At 37.3% G+C, this 24,019-nt stretch overlaps 2 protein-coding genes across 2 annotated transcripts in view; one reads left to right on the forward strand and one right to left on the reverse strand.

The window, feature by feature from the left end:
• WDR20 (WD repeat domain 20) overlaps positions 1 to 3,935 on the forward strand; it is a 48,126-nt gene extending 44,191 nt beyond the window's left edge. Inside the window, exon 4 of the mRNA XM_058026878.1 lies at positions 1,312 to 3,935. Within this exon, the coding sequence (XP_057882861.1) occupies positions 1,312 to 1,365 (54 nt within the window). The 3' untranslated portion in view covers positions 1,366 to 3,935. The remainder of the gene's footprint in view (positions 1 to 1,311) is intronic.
• An 86-nt stretch (positions 3,936 to 4,021) lies between these two features.
• On the reverse strand, positions 4,022 to 23,933 carry MOK (MOK protein kinase). Its single transcript, XM_058026723.1, is given in 9 exon segments — positions 4,022 to 4,108; positions 5,386 to 5,514; positions 9,606 to 9,705; positions 12,004 to 12,176; positions 13,051 to 13,104; positions 16,218 to 16,246; positions 16,397 to 16,467; positions 19,812 to 19,915; positions 23,886 to 23,933. Coding segments are annotated over 8 exon segments (645 nt in total). The 3' UTR covers positions 4,022 to 4,108; positions 5,386 to 5,448.
• Between the last annotated feature and the right edge of the window lie 86 nt (positions 23,934 to 24,019).

Here is a 24,019-nt window from a genome sequence, read left to right on the forward strand (position 1 = left end):
GCCAGAAATCCTGCAAACTACTCAGGTTCATGGCATGTCTGAAATGATCAGATGTTTTTTTAAAAAGAAGGGCTTTGGTTTGAGCAGAAATTTGATGACTTGAATCCAGTCAGTCTTGCCCTCTTTCCCCTCTTTCCACTTCTTCTGAGGTCAGGGTTTACTTCCATCATCATGACCTCTCAGTTCTTGGATCCAAGTTTGAAAGAGCTCCTGTAGATTCTGAAGAAGTGACATAATTCTGTCTTCTGTCTGTATGCTAACTGCTGCCTGATCTTGTCTAGTTTGATGGATCTGAGTCCCAGGATCTTAATTTTGAGGTAAGAACATAAGCTGGGAGCTGCTTAGAGGAGTTGCTGAAAGTTCATTTATCATTCCTACAAGGTGAGGAGTTGCATGGGGATATTTGCTGGTGTGCTTCCAGCTGCCAGTGTGCTTCCAGCTGCCAGCATGCCCCTTGGCCTGCTGGCACTCGGTAGAACTAATGACCTTATAAGGCTAAATTGTATTTTGACAATAAGCTTTTCCTGAATAAGCCTGATAAAGTTATTTTGTGTGAATTATTAAAAAGTGGTTACTGTGCATAAATCTGAAATGGAATCTGTCCATTGGTACCCAGAGGTTTGATCTGTAAGGTGAAGTTGCTTTAATCCAGAGCAGCAGCCTCTGTGTGGTGAGGGGCACCGTGCAGTCGTAGGGCTGTGTGTGAAACAAGTCTCTTGATTTGAATGGCAGGGTAGTTAGAAGAGCTGGTACCAAGTTTTTCTGAGTGGGAACTTAAATTGTAATAGGAAATCTCTACTGAACTCTTGTCAGTGTTTAATTCTGTTTTAAAATTACCAAAACAAATATTTGGTTAGACAATCTATTTTTCTATTCAAACCTTGTAATACTCAATCACATACAAGAGATGAAGTGTTTCCCTGTATCAGGTCAGGTGTCAAACATTGATATTGCAATAGATTTTTTTGACACCACCCCAGTAAAATGCTGTTCACTTTTTTGGTGTATGATTATTAAAGTTTCAGAGTTCACTGTGACTCTAAGTGCAAGGTAGATTAAACCAAATGCTGGGATCAGATCCATTCCGTGTCATGACGCACACATTTCTCCTGTCTGAGAGCTCTCTGTGCGCTGCTTGCCTGAGACCGTGCTGCTGGTTAGAGCCTTCCTAGGAGGGAAGGTGCTGATGTCTGAAGTAATGAACAAGTGTTGGTAAAAATCAACTGTACTCATTGTAGGTTGAGGTTAAGAACTTTATAAAATTCATGTCAGGTTCTCTTGCTGGATTAATGTAAACTGCTTTGTTTGCAGGGTTTATTGTCATCCCAAAACCAGGCCAATTCTCCAAGTGGAACTGTAGTATAGCCATCACACTACTGCTAGCAAATCTCTGAACGCAGGACAAGAAGTAATGACAGTGGAACCACGAGCTGTTCTTCAGGCAAAGAGCATCACAAATTATAATGTGGCAGAGTGTAAACATGGAATTATGTGAATCACATAGTGACTTGCAAAGGACAAATGTAAGGAGTTCTCACTACAGCTGATCCTGCTAGGCTGCTCACCCAAGGAAGAGTTTGCATTGGAGAAAAAGCAAAAAGCTTCCTTTAGTATTGCAGGAAAAAGTAGTAACATTTTTGTTTTCTTTATACTTTTCAAGTCCAGTGTAATTTAATCTCTATAAATATATAAATAAAAGATATATATATATATATATAGTGTAAAATAAGATATGTTTCTTAAATTCAAGTAAGTTCAATGGTTAAACTAGTACTTCACCATTGTTTATTTTGCACTGATTTTTTTAACCAGAGATGGCTAGAAGACAGCCTGGAATGCACTCATGGAAAATGAAAGTCATTACTTTCTGGCTTCAAAATGTTTTTCAGGAAGATGGATGCTGCAATCATAGATTTTTTTAAAACAAAATTGTTTTGCACTTAAATAGTTTAATGCTTATAGAGAATTACTTTAAAATTGGTGTCCAGACACCAGAAAAACTATGTTGTGGAGAAAAGATCCTTTGTATCTATTAAACATTTATTTTAATATTGTTGTTTCCAACTGCAATCGGCTCTGTATTATATGTATAAATAATGTAATTCAGTGATGGGGGATGGGAGTAATGGATCATTACACTAGAAATTCTCATTCATTTAAGGAAGTGATATTTCTAATTCAGAAAATACATATTAAACTATCTTGAATATGCATTTTTGTTTACTTTCTGTTCAAATTCAATCACTTTTGATGTAACCAATTCTTTGCTGAATTAAATGTTTGGTACAGAAATACTACCTAAACTTTGTAGAACAAATTCCTTTCAAAAATATCTTACCTAGAACATTGCTTCATATTTAATGGACTTGAATTTCAATTAGGAAAGTGAAATACAATTGTTCTGTTCTTGTTCTTAATGGCTTATCTCCAAACACATCCTGCAGTTTAAATACATCATACAGCAGCAACTCCACAGACAACTTCATGGGGTAAGGATTTTGTCACCATGTAGTCCCGTGCATTTGGAGTTGAGAAGTGGAAGATCCCCTGTACACACTTTCTGACTTGTCAATCAGAAACTGGGCTAACATATTGGAGTAGCATTTCTGAGGCTCATTTCTCTTACATCAGGCATCTCATTTATAATTCAGTGGTCCTAAACTGATAAGTGTGATGGGGATAGACATATCCATGGATTTGCAGAGGTTAATGTTGCTTGTCTAAACACTTGTCATTTTTAATCAGTCAGCACACCACTCAACTTGTTTTCAGTAGTTCTTGCAAAGACTAACAGTCCATGCCCAGCCCCAGACTGACAGAGAATAGAAGTATCCATCATATGCTTCCCTTTTTCTTATGCAGAAACGTTCACCACTGGGATTTGCAGAATCCTGTGGGCAGAGTAGAGCAGAGGCTGCTGGCCCAGAAGCATCAACTTGCCTGAGGGTGCACATACTGCAGCTGTGGGCACAAGTTAATTCCCTTCCTGCTCTCCAACAATAAAGCTGGGTAGAATTTTTTTAATTACAAGTAAACTTAAGACATTTTCTGGCATGAAAAGCAATTTGTTTTCAGGAAATGAATGAATATTTGGGGAGAAGCAACTGCAGTAGCTTGTAACTAAGTCTCATCCTTGCAATGCAGCCAGCATGTAGAGAACTGCCAGATCCATTTATAAGCTGGGAATTAGTTCCCTACTTTATTCAAGATGTAGCTGTGCTTTACAATTCTTATCTGTCTTCTTCTAAAGTACAAGGAATGGGGAAAATACTGAAACTGAGCAGGATTATTTTTCAGAAGTTTTGTTTTATTAACAAAAGTGGGCTTAACTGTTAAAATACAGATAAACCTCATCACTGAAAACTAGTGTAGTTATCTCCCCATAGACTTCTTGTAGATAACTGCTTCATATGGACTGAGTCAAAATGAAACAGTTGAAAAAATATGCAGTAACTTTAAAAGACTTTTTTCCTTCAGCTGGAAAAATACAAAACCAGTAGGGAAAGAACTGCAATATCCAACACCAGGGGAACAGCAGCAGCTACTCAGATCTGGGTTGGCAGGGAATGTCCCTGCCACAAATCACAGTCCAGCAGCACACAAGGAATGTGGGGGGGGTTTCTTTTCTCAGCCTCTTCTTTACTATTATCATCAATAGTAAAGAAGAAAGAAATTATCATCAATAGCAATCATCTAGAAACTTGAATTGCCCATACCACACTCTATTCCATATGGAAGAAAATTATTTTATTAAGAAACAGGGTACTAATAACTTACCTGGAAGGAACTTAAAACCTCTACTGTAGATAAAATTTTTAATAAAAATATTTCTCCTACTACATTAAAAAAATAATTGAAAGTGAGCAGAACACAGATAATCTCAGTATGGAATTTTAGCTGGAAGAATGAGGGTAGGAGCTATACTTGCCAGTTTGTAGTTTAAAGTTTGGGTGCATTTTAACTATAAAGCAGGTGGGAAAACTCAAGTTTGCCTATTCATCCAACAGCCAGAGAAGTGTAAGTTGTCTCCAGAGGTTTAACAGCAAGGAACTTGTTAGGAAATCAATATCCTTGAAGTACTGTATGTGCCAAACTGAGTAAGATCCACCTGAAAGTATAAAAAAAAAAAGAAGAAAAATTCCAATATGGTTCTTCACTTCAGATTTGCAATTTTATAGCAAAAATGATGTGTTGAACATGAAATTGCCATTTTCATTACAACCAGAATCACTCTTATTCTCCCCAGAGAATCTGGGGACAGCCCCAGATACACAGAATGTCATAATACATAAGATGTTCTTCTGGTAGCCCTTTTTTTCCAGGTTAAAACTTACAAAAATTCTGACTTCATCTTTTTCCTGATGAATGAATAATCATCTACCTGATATATTAAGGGAAGCAAACAGTGGCAATAACACTTTTGAATTCAGAAAAGTACCTTGTCCAAACAAAGTTTGATCAAATTTTATATTTTTTAGTCAAAATACTTAAATTTCAGCATCTGTGATTTGAGGCTTCCAGAAACTGATTATGGGAAGCAACAAATACAATAAATGTATCTCCATCAGGAATATAGTTTTGATAATCTGAGCTTTGACCCCTGTATAGTGCTAGATAAGGGAGATCTGAGTCAGAACAATCCATCAAATGTGGGTAGTAGGATTTGTCCTCTCTTTTTGTAAGAAATTAACAACAGTGGAGAGTGAGCTCCCTTGGATCCCGTTAGTTACCTATTTTTAGACCATCGATTTTAATGCTACTCATTATGCTCAATTCCAAATATATCAGCACTGAGCAACTCACCATCTTCCTCTCTGGAAAAAGCACTGGATAAGCTCATGGCACCTTTTGCTCAGTGTTCCAAAGGTAAGAACTTGGAGGTTACTGTTGCACTGTGTTGCCTGCCTACAGACCTGCAGTCCTTAATTTCAAAGTGTAGCATCATACTTTTCACATATTTATCTAATCTGTCTGTCTATAAAAAGTCCCTATGGTAAGTATTCAGACAAATAATGTATTCAGACAAATAATGTATTGCCTTATTGTTGAATTTCTCTGTTCTATCAGTATGAGCTGCTAACATGAAAGCATACAGATGTGGGGAGATGATTCACTGAAATGTAACAGAGCAAGAAACCTCAGCCAGTCACTCTACTTGGAGATACAGTGTTCAGGAGAACATTTTTTGCTTGGGACCAGAGGAAAGCAGCATCCATGCAGCAGGAGTTTCAATGACATGACAAGGAGCAGTTAGCTGTACCCTTGTGTTCTGCTCTTTTCCCTTATTACAGTTTTCTCACTTTACTGGTGTAAAGCACTTCCTCCACCAAAACTCGTGTATTTGTTCAGTCCTAGTAAGAGAAATCTGCCCTTCCTTTGGCACACCTAGTGCAAGCAGCAGCAATAGAGGTTTCCCTGCAGAGCCTTGTTCAAGTGCTTTAGTCTTCTCTATACAAGTTCTTGCCAAGGCTGGGATGTTTTTTCCATTCTTGGTGTTGAGATTCTGAAAGTTTGCTATGAAGAAATGACATAAATTGAGCAATGGTACATGATGCAGGTGGTGCAGGATATTTAACTTGGGTAGTCAAATTTGAATCAATACCAAATACTCCCACAGTCTGCACCACATTTACCCTATGACTATTTTTACATTTTCAAGAATCTCCTTATAAATGTCAGATTGATCCTCAGTACAGTATGTGATAATAATACCATCTTCTAAACATGAAGACAAACATAAGTTAGACAAGTGCTTTTAAGCAGTAGATGTCAAAAGGATTCATAAAGAACTTGAGTCTCATGAGCTTCCACACAGAAAAGCTACAATGTGGAATTTGGGCATGCTTAAAGTTGTCCAGAGTTGACTTGAACAAGGATTAGGATCTAATCCAGTCACAACAGAGCCCTACAAGTGTTGAGATGCCTCTTCTTACAAAAACAACCAAACCACAGCAAAAAGCCTACTAACTGGAAGAGCTCAAATGAGTGAGAAGAATAATTATTTTCACAAATGCACAGCCCTGTGGAGTCTCAGAAGGAGAGCTGAGAATGTAACAAGCTTAATTTTTACTCTTACAAGATCTTTATGTTAACCTGTATTTTACTGCATTGTGTATCTTAATTGGTTAAAACAAATAGTCTGGATCTAGAGCACAAATCTCAGGTTGATGCCTAAGGGTTGGCTGAGTGACACTTGGATGTGATGTGCTCCTCCCCAGTGCCCCATTTTCCATGGTGCTCCCTGCAGCAGTACCTCTCACACAAAATGCCCTTTGCCTCCTGCTCATGGCTGGGGTTTTGAGCAGCAGCACCAGAGCCCAGTGTTTGGTTATGGAAAAAAATGATGATCACTTCCCAGTCATGAGCAGAGTAACTTTTATAACTATTAAAACCTCCAAAAAGGTTATTTTCCAAACCTGTCTTGCATGCACACTTGGTAGGGAGAAGATTTTTAACTCTCAGCCAAGTATGACTTGCACAGACTTTCATTTCATAACAAAATGTTCTCTAACACATCACCAAATTTATGTATTAGAAATTATTTAATGCAAGTTTTTAGATCTCAGGAATTTAAAAATCAATGGTATCAATCTGGAATAAAGATTCTTTCCTTGCAAGATAAGAATGTTGCCTTGTAACTCTCACTTTATTTAATAATAGGAAATATTCTGTTAAATTGTTGCTGGTGATCTGTGTGCCAGATTTCTGAAGCATTCTCAGCTATGTGCTATGACTGCTCTTTTAAGCAACGGGCTGCAACATCAGTCCCTGTTAAGATTTTTGATTAATGTTAAGATCAATGGCTTGGAGCAAACTGTGACTAAGTTTTGCTTGCTTTTGAATCAGCAAAAAGTTGGTTTAGCTTTGAATTAGATTATAGTTACATAAAAATATTCAGCAGTTACAGAAACTGCATTAAAATCAGGTATCTCATATGATTGCCCAATTTGCACATTCTCAGTAAAACCTGAGGTGGAAGTTACTGAGTACAGGACAGGAATAATTTCCAGAGCTAACTGAAAAAACCCCAAACTCTTAAATCTAAAAAAAATATAGCAGTTAGCTGTCATTTGTAATACAATTTGAAAACTCAAATTCTGTAGATAACATTCCATTCCTAATACTTGAACTCAAAGAATCCTTTCATGTTATTTTTAACCAACCTCCTCCTCCATCAGGTTCTAAAAGGAACAAGTACTGAGGAAGTTCAATGCAGAACACTCTCTGTGCTCTGCCAGAACAATGCTTCAATTAAATATTGACCCCCTTCAGGAACATAATATCAAAATGGTAGGAAACCAGCCCTCAAACCTTGTGGGGTTTTCCTGCAAATTGTTAGAACAAGACAAAATCAGGCACTGCTGTTCTTGTTAGATCTCTAACAAGAGAAGCATGACTGGGTCTCTCTCACTTCTATTCCTTCTATAGCAGTCAAATGGAAATGTTTCAGGGAAGACTGAAGTGCCTTCTGTTTCTCAGACTGTTGAAGAAACAACAGAAGTTTCAAATGTGCTTCAGTGGGCAAGTGAGAGTCTACACCTCAGTATTTGATCCAGTAAATCTGACAGACTGGAACACAGGGGTTCTACCACCTTCCTTAGGTTTCCAGAAAACTGAAAGCAATGTAGGAGTAGGAAAGGAAATCGATTTGGCCGCTCCAGAAAAATTAATTTTGGTAATTCTCCCAGTGGAGACTGATGTTGTTGATTTGTTTTTTTTTTCCTAGACTTTCCTAAGAGAATGCTTTTAAAATAAATAAACAAGATTCAATTTCTTTCTGAGAACATCTTAAGGAATACAATTAGAAAAGAAACCCCAAATAATCAGAAATTAAAAAACCCTCAGCCAATTACAACTTCACCTTGTTCCTTTTTAAAAATTATTTGCCTTACATGATGTTTCTTGAAATCTTGCCTAAAGGAACTTCTTAGAAAACCTACACTGATGAATCCCAGAACTAAATTTGTGGGAAAAGTGGCTTCTCTGTAGAAGGAGAGTTCATGCTTTCAAAGCAGAATGTACAGCAGAAAATAATTTATAATTATTCTTTGCTAGTTTGTGGAAGTTTTTGAGGGTTTTTTGAGAAAAACCTGTATTTGAGTTTTCTGTGTGGTACTAACTTCCACCTCACCTTGTTGATACAGCAAGTGAATACACAGAGAATTTTTCACATAGCTGATGTATAAACAAAGTTTTAGTTGGCCAGAATTTGTTATCAGAATTTAATTATTTATTATTTCATGTCAAATACACATTTAGAATTTTCCCTGATATCATCTGTATACATGATAATTAAGTTTTTTTAAAAAATATTTTATTTGCTCAAAAAGTAGACCAAAGCCCTGAAAAGGCAAAAGCATAATTCCTGTCTCTGTCACACTTCATCTGGAAAACTTTTTAACTCAAGGCAGACATCAAAAACAGGATGATGATATTTGAAAATAAAGGTGGAGATGACCCTTCAAGTAACAGCAACTCTAACAGGAATCTACTGAGGGGATTATGAGGTATGAGAGCTTCTAAATTCTAACTCGTGTATGTCAGGGATTTGGGGGGAGGGGGAACTGCATCAGACCAAATAAAGATCTGTGTTTAGGCAGACAGAATAAACCCAAGTAATCAGCTTAAGTAAAACATTTGTTTCTAGCTAACAAGCTCAGTGCTACAAATTACTTTCTCTAAATGGGCTGACAGTTCTTCCACTTTAATACTACCTGTCTTGGACTTGCTTTTGAAATTTGCCACAAATCCTGAGGTACTTGACCTCCTACTACTCTTAATTTTTTGTGCACAGTTAAAGCTCATGTATTGGCTGTCTTAAAAAGGTGGGGGCAAAAAGAATAGAGACAGTAGTGCTTTAGGTAAGCTTTGGACTCAATGCAAAGAACTACGTTGACTGAATTATGTTCATGGTTGACAAGACATGGCACAGGAAACAAATTTAATTTCATGCCACTTAAAACATGGACACAATGTTCCCCTCACCTTTTGACTTTAGTCTTCAAAACTGAAGTGATTTGAAGTCACTTGCCAGAGTTCCTGAAAATAAGGGTCCTGTAAGGTTTGATGGGCAGCAGTTCTCTCATTGAGGTCATATTTTATCATTGCACACAGGAAACAGAAACTTTTAAAAGGCAATTTGTGCACAAGAGAAGACTTTCCTTTTCCTTTCTTTAAAGGGAGGATTCAAAACTCAAAATTCTTGACTTGTGTTAAGCAAGCTTGATCATGCATATTCAGAGAGGATTGCAATTCACTGAAAAGAAATAATTCACCTGATTTAGGTAATCATTCATTAGAGAAAAGTAGGTAGTACTTGAAAAAAACCCTTTTCTTTCCTAAAAATTTATGTCACTGGCCTTAAAGATACTATGGAAATAAAAGGCCAGATAAGATGAAGACAGGTTCAGATTTCCTCTGCTCTGCCTTTAAGGTTCAGGAATGGGTGACTGTCTCTGGGCAGGGACAGCAGAAACTGCTCTTGTGTCAGCACAACAGATTTAGGTTTTTGTGGTGGTTTCCTGAGCAGACACTGCACACAGCTGTACAGCTCCATTGTGGACATTGAAACAGTGAGATTAGTAGCTATGGGAGGGCATACTTACTGCTTGAACTTTTGGAGTTTTGTTACCAGGAGTGCCTATCACTTCATGGATTTTTGAGATGTTGTCCAGCTCATTATATCCAAGAAAAAGAGACTGGAAACTGCAAGGTAAGAAACGGTATTAGTACTAGACAAGACACAGTTGAACTGTCACTTTTGATTAAAAAAAAACCTTTTTTTGTGAGAAAGATAACATGATAGAATTATTCATTTGTGGACAGCTTAATACCTATCAACAACAGCAGCAGAGCAACACAGCTGCTGGTTTGCATTGAAGGAGTAGCTTGGGTTATTAAACAGAAATCTGTAGCTGCCCTCTCCTGCTGGTTTGGGGAAAAATATGTAAAGAGATCATCCTTTGTGGTGAAGGACAATGGATCTGGGATTGTGTTTGCTTCTAGTAAAGTGGCAGACCCTAGAAGACAATGTAGTCTCCTCATTTTAAGACAGCAGAATCAAGCAGTCTCTCTTGCTGTGTATGCACATAGAAATGTGTTTATAACACTCCATTCCTAATACACGGGTTCTTTGCAAGCAGCAATACTGGAAACATGGTAAATTGAACTGCATTCCTGAGCTTGATCCTCAGTTAATATAAAACTTGCACAGAGTCCTTGAAACATTGTTATCACATTAGAGCAATCTGACTTCAGTCGGGTCCAGTAACATTTCCTGCACTTGTTGCTTTTTTCTTTGGGCTTATAATTCAAGAAACACTTCAGTAGCACCACATGACTCTTGAAAGCAAAACACTCAGCCCCTTTGTAGACACGAGAAACTTCTTTTTAACTGTTTGCAAATTCAATCAAACAGCTGGCTGCACACTGCTCTGAGTGTCCTCATAAAGCTTAGAGGAAGGAGAAAAAAGATCTGATTCACATTGTGCAGCTGCACCAAGACATGCAGCTGGGACGAGTTTCTGTGTGAACTAAAAAATGTGCTGCTGTCAAATGTAAAACTGTAACAAATTCAAGAACAACTGTGCAAGCCACTGAAAAGTGTGATCCAGGAATCATGATTTATAGGGAACAGAAAGGGAAACAAGATTTGAAAGATCAGCATGGCTGAATAAAAGACTAAAAGTTCTTACACAATGTGCTGTAAAGCATGAAGGCTTATGCAACCATTCAACAGCAATAACTGCAGGAGGCACTGAAAAAGAAACAAACCTGTCCATAATTGCCTTCAGTTTGGCAAGACTGTATCTCTTGTAATTCATTAATTTCAACAAACATCCCTCCTTCCTTTCTGAACACACCTGTAAGGTCTCTGAAAATGTTCAGCGGTTGCAAAGAGTGGATTTTTTTACATTAAGCTAAAACTACAAGGAAATATCTTTAAAGTTTGGGGGTTTTCCCTAAGAAAACTTAAGTTTGCAGCATGTCATTTTCTTACTAAGCTACAAAGCCCAGCTGATTCAAGCTGAAATGAAAAAACGAGGCATTCTTAAAGCTTTTGGTCCCAATTTACTTTGCAAGAGTACTGCCACATTTGGGATTTTTCTTTTAACAGTTTTCTGGCTGGAGAAGTAGAAATGTTTCTACAAGTTAGCAGGCAAAGCATAATGGTTGTCATTTAATGTGATGGTGATGGCAGCAGCTGCACTTGCCATGTGGAGGAGGAAAGAAGCAAAGCAAATGTTATCAGTCCTGGTTGCATATCAGAGACAGCAGTGTGGGAGGAGAATAAAGAACTGCTGCTGTTGCTAGGGCACAAAGATATTGGAGAAATACTCATGGTGGGTATTTTTGCTTTTTTCTTGAAGACCAGTAACAAATGTTTAAAGTAATAGTTTCATTATGACCAAAAATCTTAAAAGACTTTGTTTTTTCCTGAACTCTTCCTTCATCAGAACCTGATTTCAAAATATACCAGCACACAAAATCTTAAGAGCACAGGGGGCTTAGATACACTATACTGTAAATCAAATTTGTAAATCAGAGGAAGTGTATTCTCTAATCTCCTCTTGCTTTTGCATAAAGTATTAGAAAGTCCAAAAAAAGTAGGAAAAATTTTACCATTAAGTGCATTAACAAGACTGAGTATAGTTTGTGATGCTCATGAGAAGAAATGAGCCATACTCGACACAGAGATAAAGCAGAGGAAATACATTTTTACTAAATACTAAGTGATTGGGGAAAAATGTTCCTTTGTAAATCACTTTTGTTTGTACTGTGTTCTCCTGAACTGCTTTATTACTAACCTGCCACAGGGTGAAGGGAGTGCCAGACCAGATGGGATTACTGCCTCATGAACCCTGCACACTAAGCACAGAAGCTTCTTCTACAAATCCATGGAAACGAAGATCACATTATCCAAACCACATGCTCCTAATTTGAGTTATTTACCTTTGATTATCTTGATTAATGATAAGCAAAACCCTCCACTGAACACAGTACCTTGTGATTTCATAGAAAACACAGCCAGGACTCCACATGCCAGTTCTGTAACTACAGAGCCCTTTTGTAAGCAAACATTGAGGTGCTCAGTACCAGCATGGGGAGGTACTGTGTGCCTGCTGAGAAGAGATACTCCTACAAGATCCAAATTCTCTTAACTTCAGGCTGTTCTGCTGCAGAAATAAATAAAGTATTTCCACAGATTACAAACAGTAAAATATTCAAGCAATGACTGTAAAATAGTCATTGTAAAAGAAATCACAGATGACTTTAAGAAGAAACTTTCCAAAATCCAGGGGCAGTATCACAGCAGTAAAGCTGCATTAAAGCAGTGAGTAGGGTCCAGGCATGAAGGTATCTGTGTCCATGGTATGTAATTCAAATACTTTCTGTACATCATGAAAAGAAAGGTCTAAGAGCATAGGGACTATCACAGAAGGAAAGGCTGCTAAATAGGACATCTAATTTAAGTTATTAAAGTTCTTCTGTTTAGCAGTGATGTAATAGGTGGCTTTGGCTTCTCCTCTACACTTCTATGACTCAAAAACTTATCTTCAGAAAATAAAATTTCATAAACTGAATTTAAAAATCCTTGCTTTTCAAACATCAGCAAAATAACTTTCTGGAACTGTCAAGAGAGATGGTTACAATTAAATCTTCTGAAAGCCACTATCTTCTGCTCTCTTTTGTTTGTGTAACTTCCACTAACTGTAGGAACTGAATGTAGAAAGAAAGAGCTGAAAAACTGAACTCTATTTCCTGTGTCTAGATTAACACAGAAATGAAAATACATATTAACAGAAGATAAAGAACAGGTTTCAGGTTGGAGGGAACACATACAGGGTGTAAAGCATCTCAGTCATTTCAGTTTTTAGCCAGTAACAAAATTGCTTGTTCATTCCCCTAGATCAGGAATACAGTAACTGTCTATATATTTCTTAAAAAACTGTACTTTTGTTCATGAATAAACATTACCTTCTCAGGGTAAAGAGAAAAATACTTATATACATAACTTTTAGTTAAATATCCTCATATAAATTTAATTACCCTTATTATTATGTTTTCTTGTTGCCCATCACTCTGAAATATCCCATTTCTGTACTAATACAAACACAGCAGAGAGAAGAATTCAGTAAAAAGATAAACATTATCAGTGCTTCCAGTTATTTGTAAAAAACAAAAAATACTTAAAGAAACCAGCACTTTTTTCAAACTTATCAACATAATAGAAAATATTAAAATTTGCCATCATGGTGAGACAACAGCTCCAGATATGGGAATGGGGAATGGGCAGGTCCAGGAAGGAGAGGCCAGGCTTTGTGCTCCTGCTCTCACCAGGGCTACCAGAGGATTGCCAGGGCCATCCCCCCCAGGAGGGCTCCTCAGCAGGACCCAGAGCTCCTCTGGGGTGCTGGCAGCAGCTCTGGCTGCCTGCTGCCCCCCAGGGCTCTGCTGCAGGCACACATTTACCTGGGCCAGGGCCTTTTCTCTCCCTGCAGCAGTCAGGGCTGCCCCAGACAATTCTGTTTCTGCCTAGAGAAGACCCTGAAATAAAAGTATGCTACATTTGCTGTAAAGCTGTGGCTGAACCAGGACTTTTACCTATATACAACCTAGAGATTTGCATATCTGTTACACATTGTTCCTGGTTTGTTTTTTTTTAAGGCAATAGCTTTCTCCTTCCTGGAATAAAATTTCAAGTTGTGTGTGTCCTTTTTCGTGAAGAACAAATAGAATACAAATATCATAGACTTCAGCTTCCAGAGCATTGATATCACCTTTTTCAATTATACTACTTTTATATGTAATCTATGGCTAGCTTTCTGATTCATTTTCCACTTGACTTCTGACATAATTTATATTTCAGTATGCACTAACAATTGTCAATTCAATACTCTGTAAGATGCCTCAGTTTTTACTGCATGTATTACTTGCAGTATCTATTTCCCCTAGCTCTAGCAGAACTCCAATATTTCATTGCAGTTCTTCTAAATATCTCATTTCCCCTCTACTCAAAGTAATTGTCCTTCAGGTTAAAGATTTGTATCAATCACCTCAAGTTACCACCACGGTTAAAAGACTGTGATTCACATCTGAATTGCAAATTCAAGGCTAACCTATGTTGTTTAGCTTCCTGTAAGGCAATAATTACAGTTATAAAATTTATCTATTTTTCAGAGCCATTCAGTAACTGCTCAGCTTTTTTCTTTTATAGGCTCCAAAGGCCTTTTAATCTTGCTGTAATGCCTTTATGTAACGCTGCAATGCCATCAAGGGAGGCAGAAATGATCACATTTTTGAAAAACAAAGCAGGTACTGATCTGGTGATGACAGTAGTATGAGTAATTGGCTGGGAGGAGGAGGGGGATTATCAGGACAGTAACTCATTGAGGCCAGAGCCCCAGAGCCAGACTTGTGTTCCCAGCTGATTACAGTGCTCCTCCAGGCAGCCACATAATCCACTGAGCAGGATTAGATCACAAAGCACTTGGAACAGAGCACCATTTACATGGGGAATTGTAGTACTAGTGCCCCCATAGAGATAAATGGTGCTTTCAACATCAGGACTTTTGTCATTTATAGTGAAAAGATATTAGAAAATGCAGCTATTCAAATCAATTTAGATTATTATTCTTATTTAAGGAATTGGGCCTTCATAAAAAGAAGTCATGCTCAATTGCTTTTTCATTACATGTCACTAGAAAAATCTGGAGCAGATGCTCTTCTACTTCCAGATTTATCACTGGAGGAACCTCATTTGGCAGCAATGGTACAGTGAATCCTAAGGCAGTGGCACTTGAGGCTTCTATCATTTCTCTTGAGAAATCCTCCACACCTCTCTCTCAGCCACTTTTTTCATTGTTTTACATTACCAAACTACTGTTGATTAAATAAAGGGCAAGATTCTTTCTCAGTTATTAAATGCTTCTGCTATAAATTAACAGCAAGACAATTATGACTTTGTGTAAAGACAAATAGGCTTGATTGAAGTAACATGGATCTCTTGTTTTTTTAAGGAAAAAACACAAAACTATCAGCTTTCCACATTAGTAGCATTACAGTGAACTTTCCTCCTAATTACAGAAGTGTCTCCATACTCCTTGTCAAATTAAAAATTCATTCTCAGTCCAGTTCACTTTCCCATTATACTCAATGATTTGACAAGCTTTACCCCATGTGCCACTACCTTATACAACATTAAAAATAAGGCACTGTATCATGGGAAACACAGTCCAGACTCAAAATTCAGACCATAGAGAAGAATCAACAATTTAGAGAAGTTCAGGTAAGCCCAGGTGAATGTTCAAATAATCTGTAACTGCAGCATTTCAGTTTACTATTGAACAGATTTCATTTTGAACTGATTCACCATGGCATAGAAAAAGAGTTTACTATAACTAAGTGGTGTTAAAACAATCATCTTCTGGGAAACTTTGAAAGAACTTGTATTTTTAAATAGTAAAAAAAATCAGAACATACTGAAATGATGATTCTCATTTCCATCTGAATACCATGCTAAATATAGCAAACCCAAAATGTCTTATTAAAACTAGTACAGCAATCTACTTCAGCAATCAGCAAATAAATCAATTTTAATCTCACATTCTTATCTAGGTCAGAAACAGAGTTACTCCTTTTGTTAGAGATCTGAATAGTCAGTGTCACCAATGTCATGTTCAGGAGCAAGTCTTTATTGCATTACACTGAATGACACTTGCATGTTCAGTTATTTAAATTAAACTCCCAAGTGTTAAGACATTACAAATTCTTAATTATTCATTTTTAAAAATCCTCTTTTACTCATGAATTCTAAGTCCCTTCATTTGCTGTATCCAATTCTGTTCTGTTTACATAAGAACTGATTTTAAATCAGCTTTTGTACTAAATTTTTTGGAGGAACTCTTCCTTATGCTTTATGATCTCTGACCTGCTTTGACAAACAGCTCCAGAATTTTTAAATATAGGAAGTAGGAGGGAACAATGTAATTTTATAAAGAAAACTTACTAAGGTTATACCATTTTACTAAGTACAAAAACTAAAATTCCTTATTCATTGTTTCAATAGTTTTGAAATAAATGGGAATACCTCACAATCACCCTGACCTAACAAAGAATCTGTTTAAATTTTATTTTTTGTACCATAAAGCAATTATTTTGTGTTTTGCAGTCTAGGTTGTTTGACTGTAGAATGGATGGCTATGGACTGCACCTACCCATGCCTTAAACAATTGGGTATATTCCACTGGCAAGAAATAAAGAGTAAAGCAGTACAGCACAAGATTCCCTGTGAGTTCTATAATCTGTCACAGTGAACAACCAAGTGAAAAATAATTAATTCCATTTTGTGATCTACACAAGGAGAGTTTATGTTTTTTAAGCATATGCTACATACCTTTTATCAGCTCATAAATAGTCATGGCCATAAATTCACATACCAGTGAAAGGGAGCCAGGGCTTTCATCCCTGCAGAAACAAATAAGGAGACTTTAAGCTAGAAATAAAACTTGCACATTGATTTGTCCACAGTGTAGACAACAAGTAAGTAGTTTAATCAGTATTAAAATGGACATGTTCATTTTTAATTGATGCTGTCTCATGGAAGTTTTTAAACTTACATCTGAGGTATCAGAGTTTCAGATTATGCTATCCAAAGCACCTACTGCAGAAGTCAACTGATATATTCAATGAAGCTTTTTGAAGGCACGTTTTCTGGGAATATCTGTGCAGTATCAAGAAATATATTCTGATACAAACTCAGAAGAAAAGAGAGGGAAGCCACTGCACTATTTGTGAAAATACTTTCTACTTAAACTCCAGAAGTGTTCTATTGCATGGCAATGTGTATCTGAACTCACTACTTTGCTGACAACAGCAATTTCAAGTATAATCATGATGTAATACACCTGACACTTTATTTTCCATTTCACTGCCCTGCAGAGGCAGACATCTTTAGGTCTTCAGTTTTCCTTGTAAGATAATTGCATTACAGCCCATCTCCCCTGCAATGCTGTATTAAGCCAGCCAGGAAAAGGTTGAGGGTGCAATCTGCAGTTCAGCTTGCAGGAGCTGAGCAGGCTGGATTAGCCTCAGTTAACAGCACAGCAGCTGAGGCTGAGGGTTGCAGGAAGCCAGGCTGCTGACACCATCAGCACCGTCCTGTATCTGCAGAAACGGGACTGGCAGTGGCAGTGTGCTGCTTGCACAGCCTTCAACAGAGAAGTGACACAGCCTGAAGGACAAGAAAACTGTTTCACAGCAGTCAACAAGTTTTGTGTCAAGGATTTGAATAATGAAGGATATGTCTGCTGTTGCACAGTGATGAAATGTACCATGCAGTAATGGAGTAAATGCTGTCATAAAACGTGATCACTCTGGAGACAGAACGTCCCCAGAGACACTGAAGTGCTTAATGAGGCAAGGAGCCCAACTTTAGCACTGACACCTCTTTCCAAAAGCAGAGCTCAGCTACTGCCTAACTCTGAGATCCAAACTTCAGCTGCTTGCACAGGGATGTCTGTAAAGCTGCCTGTGAAATGATACTGCCAAATCGTTGGCTTTGATCCCTAGTTCAAACTGATAAGTCGAGCCAAGATCCTTAAGTACCAGAGATAAGCTCTGAGTGTGCCCAGCCAGAGTACTGAGCCATGGTGAACAGTTAAAGCACTCACTGGATATGGGATGTGGGTTGAAATCACCAGCAAATCTTACATATGATGAGATGAAATCTAACTATGCTTAACATATATTTAGATTTTCATTTTAATACTGACTTTGAAATATTTTGGTCTGTTGGGAAGGAGGCACAAAAAACAAGAGCTACATCAGACTTTCTTAACAACAGCAGACACGTAGACTTCAGATTTTGAGAAATGTGTTTCAAACTCAAAAAGCTGGTTAAGAATCTACAGGTTTTCTCTAGACCCAAAAGCTACTGGATATTGTTCAAATACAGGGATAAAGAAGAAAGAAATCAATGCACCATGCATAGAGAACAATTTTATGTAAACATAAAGATAGTAGGATGTGGAGTCGGCCTCCTTACTGCTTGTATTTATCTCAGATTTTCACTTGTGCTATACTAAAGTTAAATTAAACAGAAAAGAGGAAGACTGTCTTGCAGCCAAGGACTGGATTAGAGCTGATTTTTCCCCAGCCATGAGGCTGTCAGAACTTTAGTCTGTCACTGAACTTTGAAATGCAGGGCCTGATAAATTGTTTCCTTCCTGTTTCTTTACTGAGCAGATCAGTAATTAGTAAATGGCTTTATTCCTTCCTGCAGCTTGGAGCAGCTGGGCTCACCCAAGAATAAAGTAATAATGTGTTGTGCCCCAGACACCAGTTAGGACACCAAGGAGCTCCCAGCAGGAATTTTGTGTTTCTCAGGAGAATGGATGATACTGTTTACTCTGTGCTGCTGTAGCATTCATTCCAAACATTGCTCAGTGGGATGCATTGCCAAATGTAACATTTAAGATTAAGTTTTGATGGAAACCTCTTACATGAAAAGTAGACACTATTCAATGATTGTGTATATTATTTCATTGCCCTCCTAGGCTTTAATAAACAAAAAACCCATGCTACAGAAACTCTGGGAGGAAGCAGGAAACAAAGAGCTTTGCACACTATTGAATGGATCAGAGCAGGACATACGTCTTTTCCCAGTCAGATGTACAGCTAAACACCAAAACAATATTTTCCACTTTGAAATGAGGAGAAATACCATGTATGGGCAGGTTCTGTTTAAAATAATGTTAAAAGAGTTCACTTCATCAAAAGAATTTGTCAGTCAATTTATCAAAGGGTTAAAGGCCTAAAAGATGTTTTAGATGAAAAGATGACTGAGTCTGCAGTGCCTTTCCACTGAGTTGTATACATCTGCCCTTGATACAGTTAAGCAGATAGTTTAAATACTAAATATAATTAAATAACAGTTTAAATACTGTTTTAATCATAAAGTGGACAATTCTGTCAATGGTGGGTAGTGTATAAATGGACCAACAGATCTCTAACAATATAACAGAGAATCAGAAGCCACATTACTTGAAGATATTTCTCTTAACTTGTATTCTTTGAAGCTCTGAGTTACATTTTGAAATCTCACCTAAGAGCAAAATGTCCCATTTCACTTTGTATGTACAAATGAGTCACTGCCAGTGCTTTCATTAGGAACTGATATATTTAACTGAGAATATAAAATCAGTAACCCAAGAGGCACTGGTTGGCACTTGGATACCTGGAGGACAATGCCAGGTCTATGTCTACTGACACACAGCCCTCTGCTCTATCTCCCTGACTGATAAATGCACCTATTTTGGGACCATACAACATCTGAGTGATGGATGCAAACATAAATGCAAATATGAAGGAGAACTAATGCTATACATTGACTAAGGATAAATGCACTGGTTTTAACCTGCATTACAACAGCACTTAAAGAGGCTGAAAAAAGTATTCCCCAAGAAGAGGACTGACACATTTCCTGCAATTATTATTTACAGATAAAAGAAAAACAGCACAAGTATATTTGTGCATTTGGCAAGGCAGAAATCAACTATTTATTCCTCATTCATCCTTTCCCCCTTGACCCAGTGGCCAGGCCCCATTTAACACAGTGGGTGACATCAATTAGAGCACTCCAGGAAATAACCCCCAGTGCCTAACAGGAAGGCAGAGTTCCCTTTCTGTACCACATGCAAACCTTTTTAATTCATGTGCACTTCAAAAGATTCACTTAGTCTTAATTTTGTGTTCCCTCACTGAATTTAAACATGGTTTTCTGTACAATTTCCATGATTAATTATGCATACCTTTCAAAATGTTGCTTCATGTGTTTACTTGCACAGTACTTTCCTTCCCAAAGACTCACTTTCTCCAGAACATCAGAAAACGTTCCCTCTCCTTATCTTAGCAACTGGTATTTTAAAAACAAAAATACACTGTGTCAGTATGTTTGCAATTATTATGAAGACTGTGTATCAATCCTTACTTTACTTGTTAAATGCTGACTAATGGAAAACTTTCAGATAAAAGAGGTATTTTGTTAACATGCAATGAAAAATAGCAAATTAAGTTTTGCTGCCCAGATTACAGAAATATATATTCCAGAAAGTAGAAGACAATAATTCTTAGACAATAAACTACCACTTCCTTGCTCAGAGACATGATGCCTCTCCACACAGCCCTTCCTACCTTTTTTTATCCTGCAGCAACTCATATTTGAATTTATTAGCAACTCATATTTGAATTTATTCTTTGCTTCTTTCACCAAAACAAAACAAAGAACTCCCTTTGTTTACAATGTACTGAAAACAAAATTATCTTGGAAAGTAAGTTTATCATGGAATCATTGTTCCAACATGGGAACAATGGGAAATTTGTTGGGGTTTTTTATGGAGGTATTGTTTGGTTTGTTTGGGGTTTTTTATATATTTTATTTTAAGCAAAGCAGTTTCTGATTTTAAAGCTTTATTCCCATATTAAATTCAGATTTGAGATTTGCTCTGGGCCAAAAGTAATGTTTGGCTTTGATAATTAAATGCTTCAAATGCAAAGATGTGAAAAATCAGTCAATTCTAATTCTGCAGAACTTTAAGGGATGAAGCAGATATGGGTTATAAAAAAAAAAGTTTTATTTATATTAACTTTCAGGTCTTCTAATTTCCATCAGAATTGACTTTTTTCTTTCCTCCTTTATTCTCCTCCAGCTCTGTGATTAACTGTTCCCTACCAATCCCAGTGCCTAGTTCCCTTCACCCACCTCATCCTCCTATTGCCTTTTATTTTTAGCACCTACAGGTTCTATCCTTGATAATTTTTTCAGTAATTTCACCTGAGAAAAATCCAGTTCTGGTTGTTTTTATGCTGCTGTTGCTTTTGACATGGGTCTTTATTCAACAAAGATGCAAACCCAGTCATTTTGAGGGAGGCAGGGCAGAAAACCTCTTTTATCATATTCAGCCCTTTATGGGTGTCAGAATAACTGGGAGTCTCAAGCTTTGTGATAGCAGTAAATTCAGTGTAGCTGAATTAGTTATTAATTGTTATGAGTTACTGTGACAACAGCACCTGGCAGGGACGTGGCCTGTGGCAATCAGCCCTTGGTGGGGCACCTTCCCTGCCTGTGGGAGGACTCCTTCTAAGGTCAGTGCTCAAGCAGTTTCTGCCCTGCTGCCTTGTTTTGGAAGATAAGAGAATTTACGAGCAGAGATGAGGGCTATTTCATGCCAGCTGCTCTTTGTGTCCAAGAAGATTTCCAGATATGTTTAATTTACAAGTATAAACACAGCCTTACAGTGGAGAAAGCCTGCCAAGAAATTCTGCAGAGGGAAAAGTTACCTAGGCAGGGACACTCTAATGCTGTCTTCCAACTAACAATCAATTTGTGTTTCTTACTCTCTTTTCATCTCCCCAGCTTTCATACTTGCTTCTCTTAAAAAAAAACCAAACCCAAACAAGAAAAAAGTGTTTTCTCTCTTTGTGAGCCAAATGCTTGTATTTTCATTATAGAAACCTTCCCCTTGCAACCCCTTTTTCTTCAATACAGCAGCAGCACTCAGATGAGAGTTGTCAGGTGCTCTTCTCATTTTTATCATCTGCTGCTTCTGTTTTCTGATCATTATCTATCATGCTGCACCATAAACTAACTAATTAGGCCATCTCAATTTGAAAAATTGGAAATAGAAGAGCAATGTAAAACAAACCACACCATCTCATACACTCAATAGAGACAATTTACATGTAGAGCTATTTTAAAAGCACAAAATTAATTTGAAAATCAGTGTGGGTAAAGGAGGCAATCTCTAACAGACTCCAGCATGGGGAGGAGGCCCCAGGACAGTTTCATTGTTTTGGCTGTAATTTGGTAATTTGGTTAGTGCTCCAGGTGAGCTGACCCTCAGCCTTCACCAATTGAGACTGAAGAAAGAACATCTTGTCAGGAAAAATCACCATGTTCTCTATCCCCACCTCAAGTTTTAATCTCCTATCTAAATTGCTAAATGTAAGATGGAGATTGTAAATTCAGACTACTTAAATACTACTCTCTCAGAATTCAGTGTAAATGCAATTTTTGGTAGCAAATGATACCATCCAACCAGTCACAAACACACTGGCTGTGTTACCTGTTCCTATCATGTCAGAGCCAGCCCTGAGCCCAAAATATACACAAAAAAGTTAGTTATTTGTTGATTTACTCTTTTATTCTAATAAATGGCCCTCCTGTATTTTTTTCTTAAATGCAAGTAATTGATTCTCTTGCATAAAAAAAAAGAAATTCAAAATCATATGATCTGAAAATGAGATCTTAACATCTATGGCATACCAGCCATAGTGTTAATGAAGCAGAGTACTTGGGCAGAGAAGTGCAGGGAAAGCCTTCTTGTACAAATTTATTGAAAATATCTCCAGGTATTTAAACAAGTCAGATAGTATATGTTTATACTGTTTGGTTATGTTTATATATTTTCTTCTATAAATGTATTTTGCACATACAAGAGAAGTCCAGATGAGAGCGGAGAGTTCAAAACAAGTTGAGTTGTTTAGATTTGAAATTGCAGAATTCTGATACAGTACAAGGACTTAATCCTTCACACATTTTAGAACATCCTCACAGCACTGAAGATCTTTTCCACATAAGCCTGTAACACTTGTTATTGCAATTCCTTCACAACAGAGAGCTCTGTAGACAAAATAAATACCCCACACATAACCAACAACTGAGGCTTTCACCTGGCACTTATGAGATCCACCCAGTTAAAGGAATGAAGCAAAGGCCTGGATAATTTCAACTGACTGAAAAAAGGGTGGAATCAGGAATGAAAATTGCAGTATTTGAAATGTCTCTTTGATGAATAAAGTCAATGTGTAAACTCTGACCAAAACACTAAAATAAGAGGGATTTTTTCCCAGAGACAAAATGATAATGATCCCATGACAAGTTATCGTTTAATCAGCAGCTGAAAGAAAATCACACATTGTAAGAACAACAGCACAGAAGTTTATATAGAATAAGAAAAAATAAAATTTAGACTTCATATATACTAACAAATTTTAATTTTGCATTCACAAGCCAAGATTTCTGGAGATTCTTAAAAATCCACTTCAGCACCATCCTGATCATGATGAAAAGAACCCACCAAACCAAAAGACTTCAAACACATACTGAACAAAAAAAGCCAGGTCAGAGCAGCTTTGAGCTATGAAAATTTGTACAGCTACAAAACAAAACTTACTACCAGTTAGGATTACCTGAATTTGTTGTAGTCAAAGATGAAGACTGAAAGAAAGGTTCAAAATTTTATGAGCATTGTAAGACTGAAAGCTTTGAGGATAAATTAAAGGAAGTGTTCCAATTACATTTGCATAGAAGCCTGAAGAATAAAAGAGACCCGATCACTGGGTAGAGTTCTCTCGTGTATCTGTAACAATGGATGTAAATTAACCTCTCCCCTCCCTCCCCTCTGTTTCAGCACACACAGATGTTCAAGCTTAGAATCGTTAGTGGAAAGGAAAATAAAGGTTGGGAAGAACAAGTTGTAGCAATATGAACTCATCCAACATCCCAAAAAAGTGGCCCTGAATTATTCAAAAGAGGCTAAAGAGCCCAGGAAATAAGGAACAATCTAAGTATAAATTATGGGCAAGTGATGGAGCTCAAAGACAACACCCAATCGTTTTAACTAGAGAGAGTGGAAAATTAATAATCATTTAGAATTAAAGAATTCAATAAAAAAATGACACAAAAGACAGCACTACAGTAGTCAAAAGAGGATATTATAAAAATCTAAAGCAGACGCTTTGTTACAAAGATGCCAAGATACTGAGGAAGAAAAAGCTATGATGTTTAAGTATGACATTGATACACGTGGGAAGAAAGAAATAACCAAAGATATGAAGGAGGCAGAAATGAAGAAGTTGAGCCTCAAGGCCATGGTACGTAATTCTTGCACTCAGAGACACGGCAGACGTGAAGGATGCAACACGGCAGACGTGAAGGATGTAACACGGCAGATGTGAA

Source organism: Melospiza georgiana, chromosome 6 (genome assembly GCF_028018845.1).
Source record: "Melospiza georgiana isolate bMelGeo1 chromosome 6, bMelGeo1.pri, whole genome shotgun sequence".
NCBI lineage: Eukaryota > Metazoa > Chordata > Aves > Passeriformes > Passerellidae > Melospiza > Melospiza georgiana.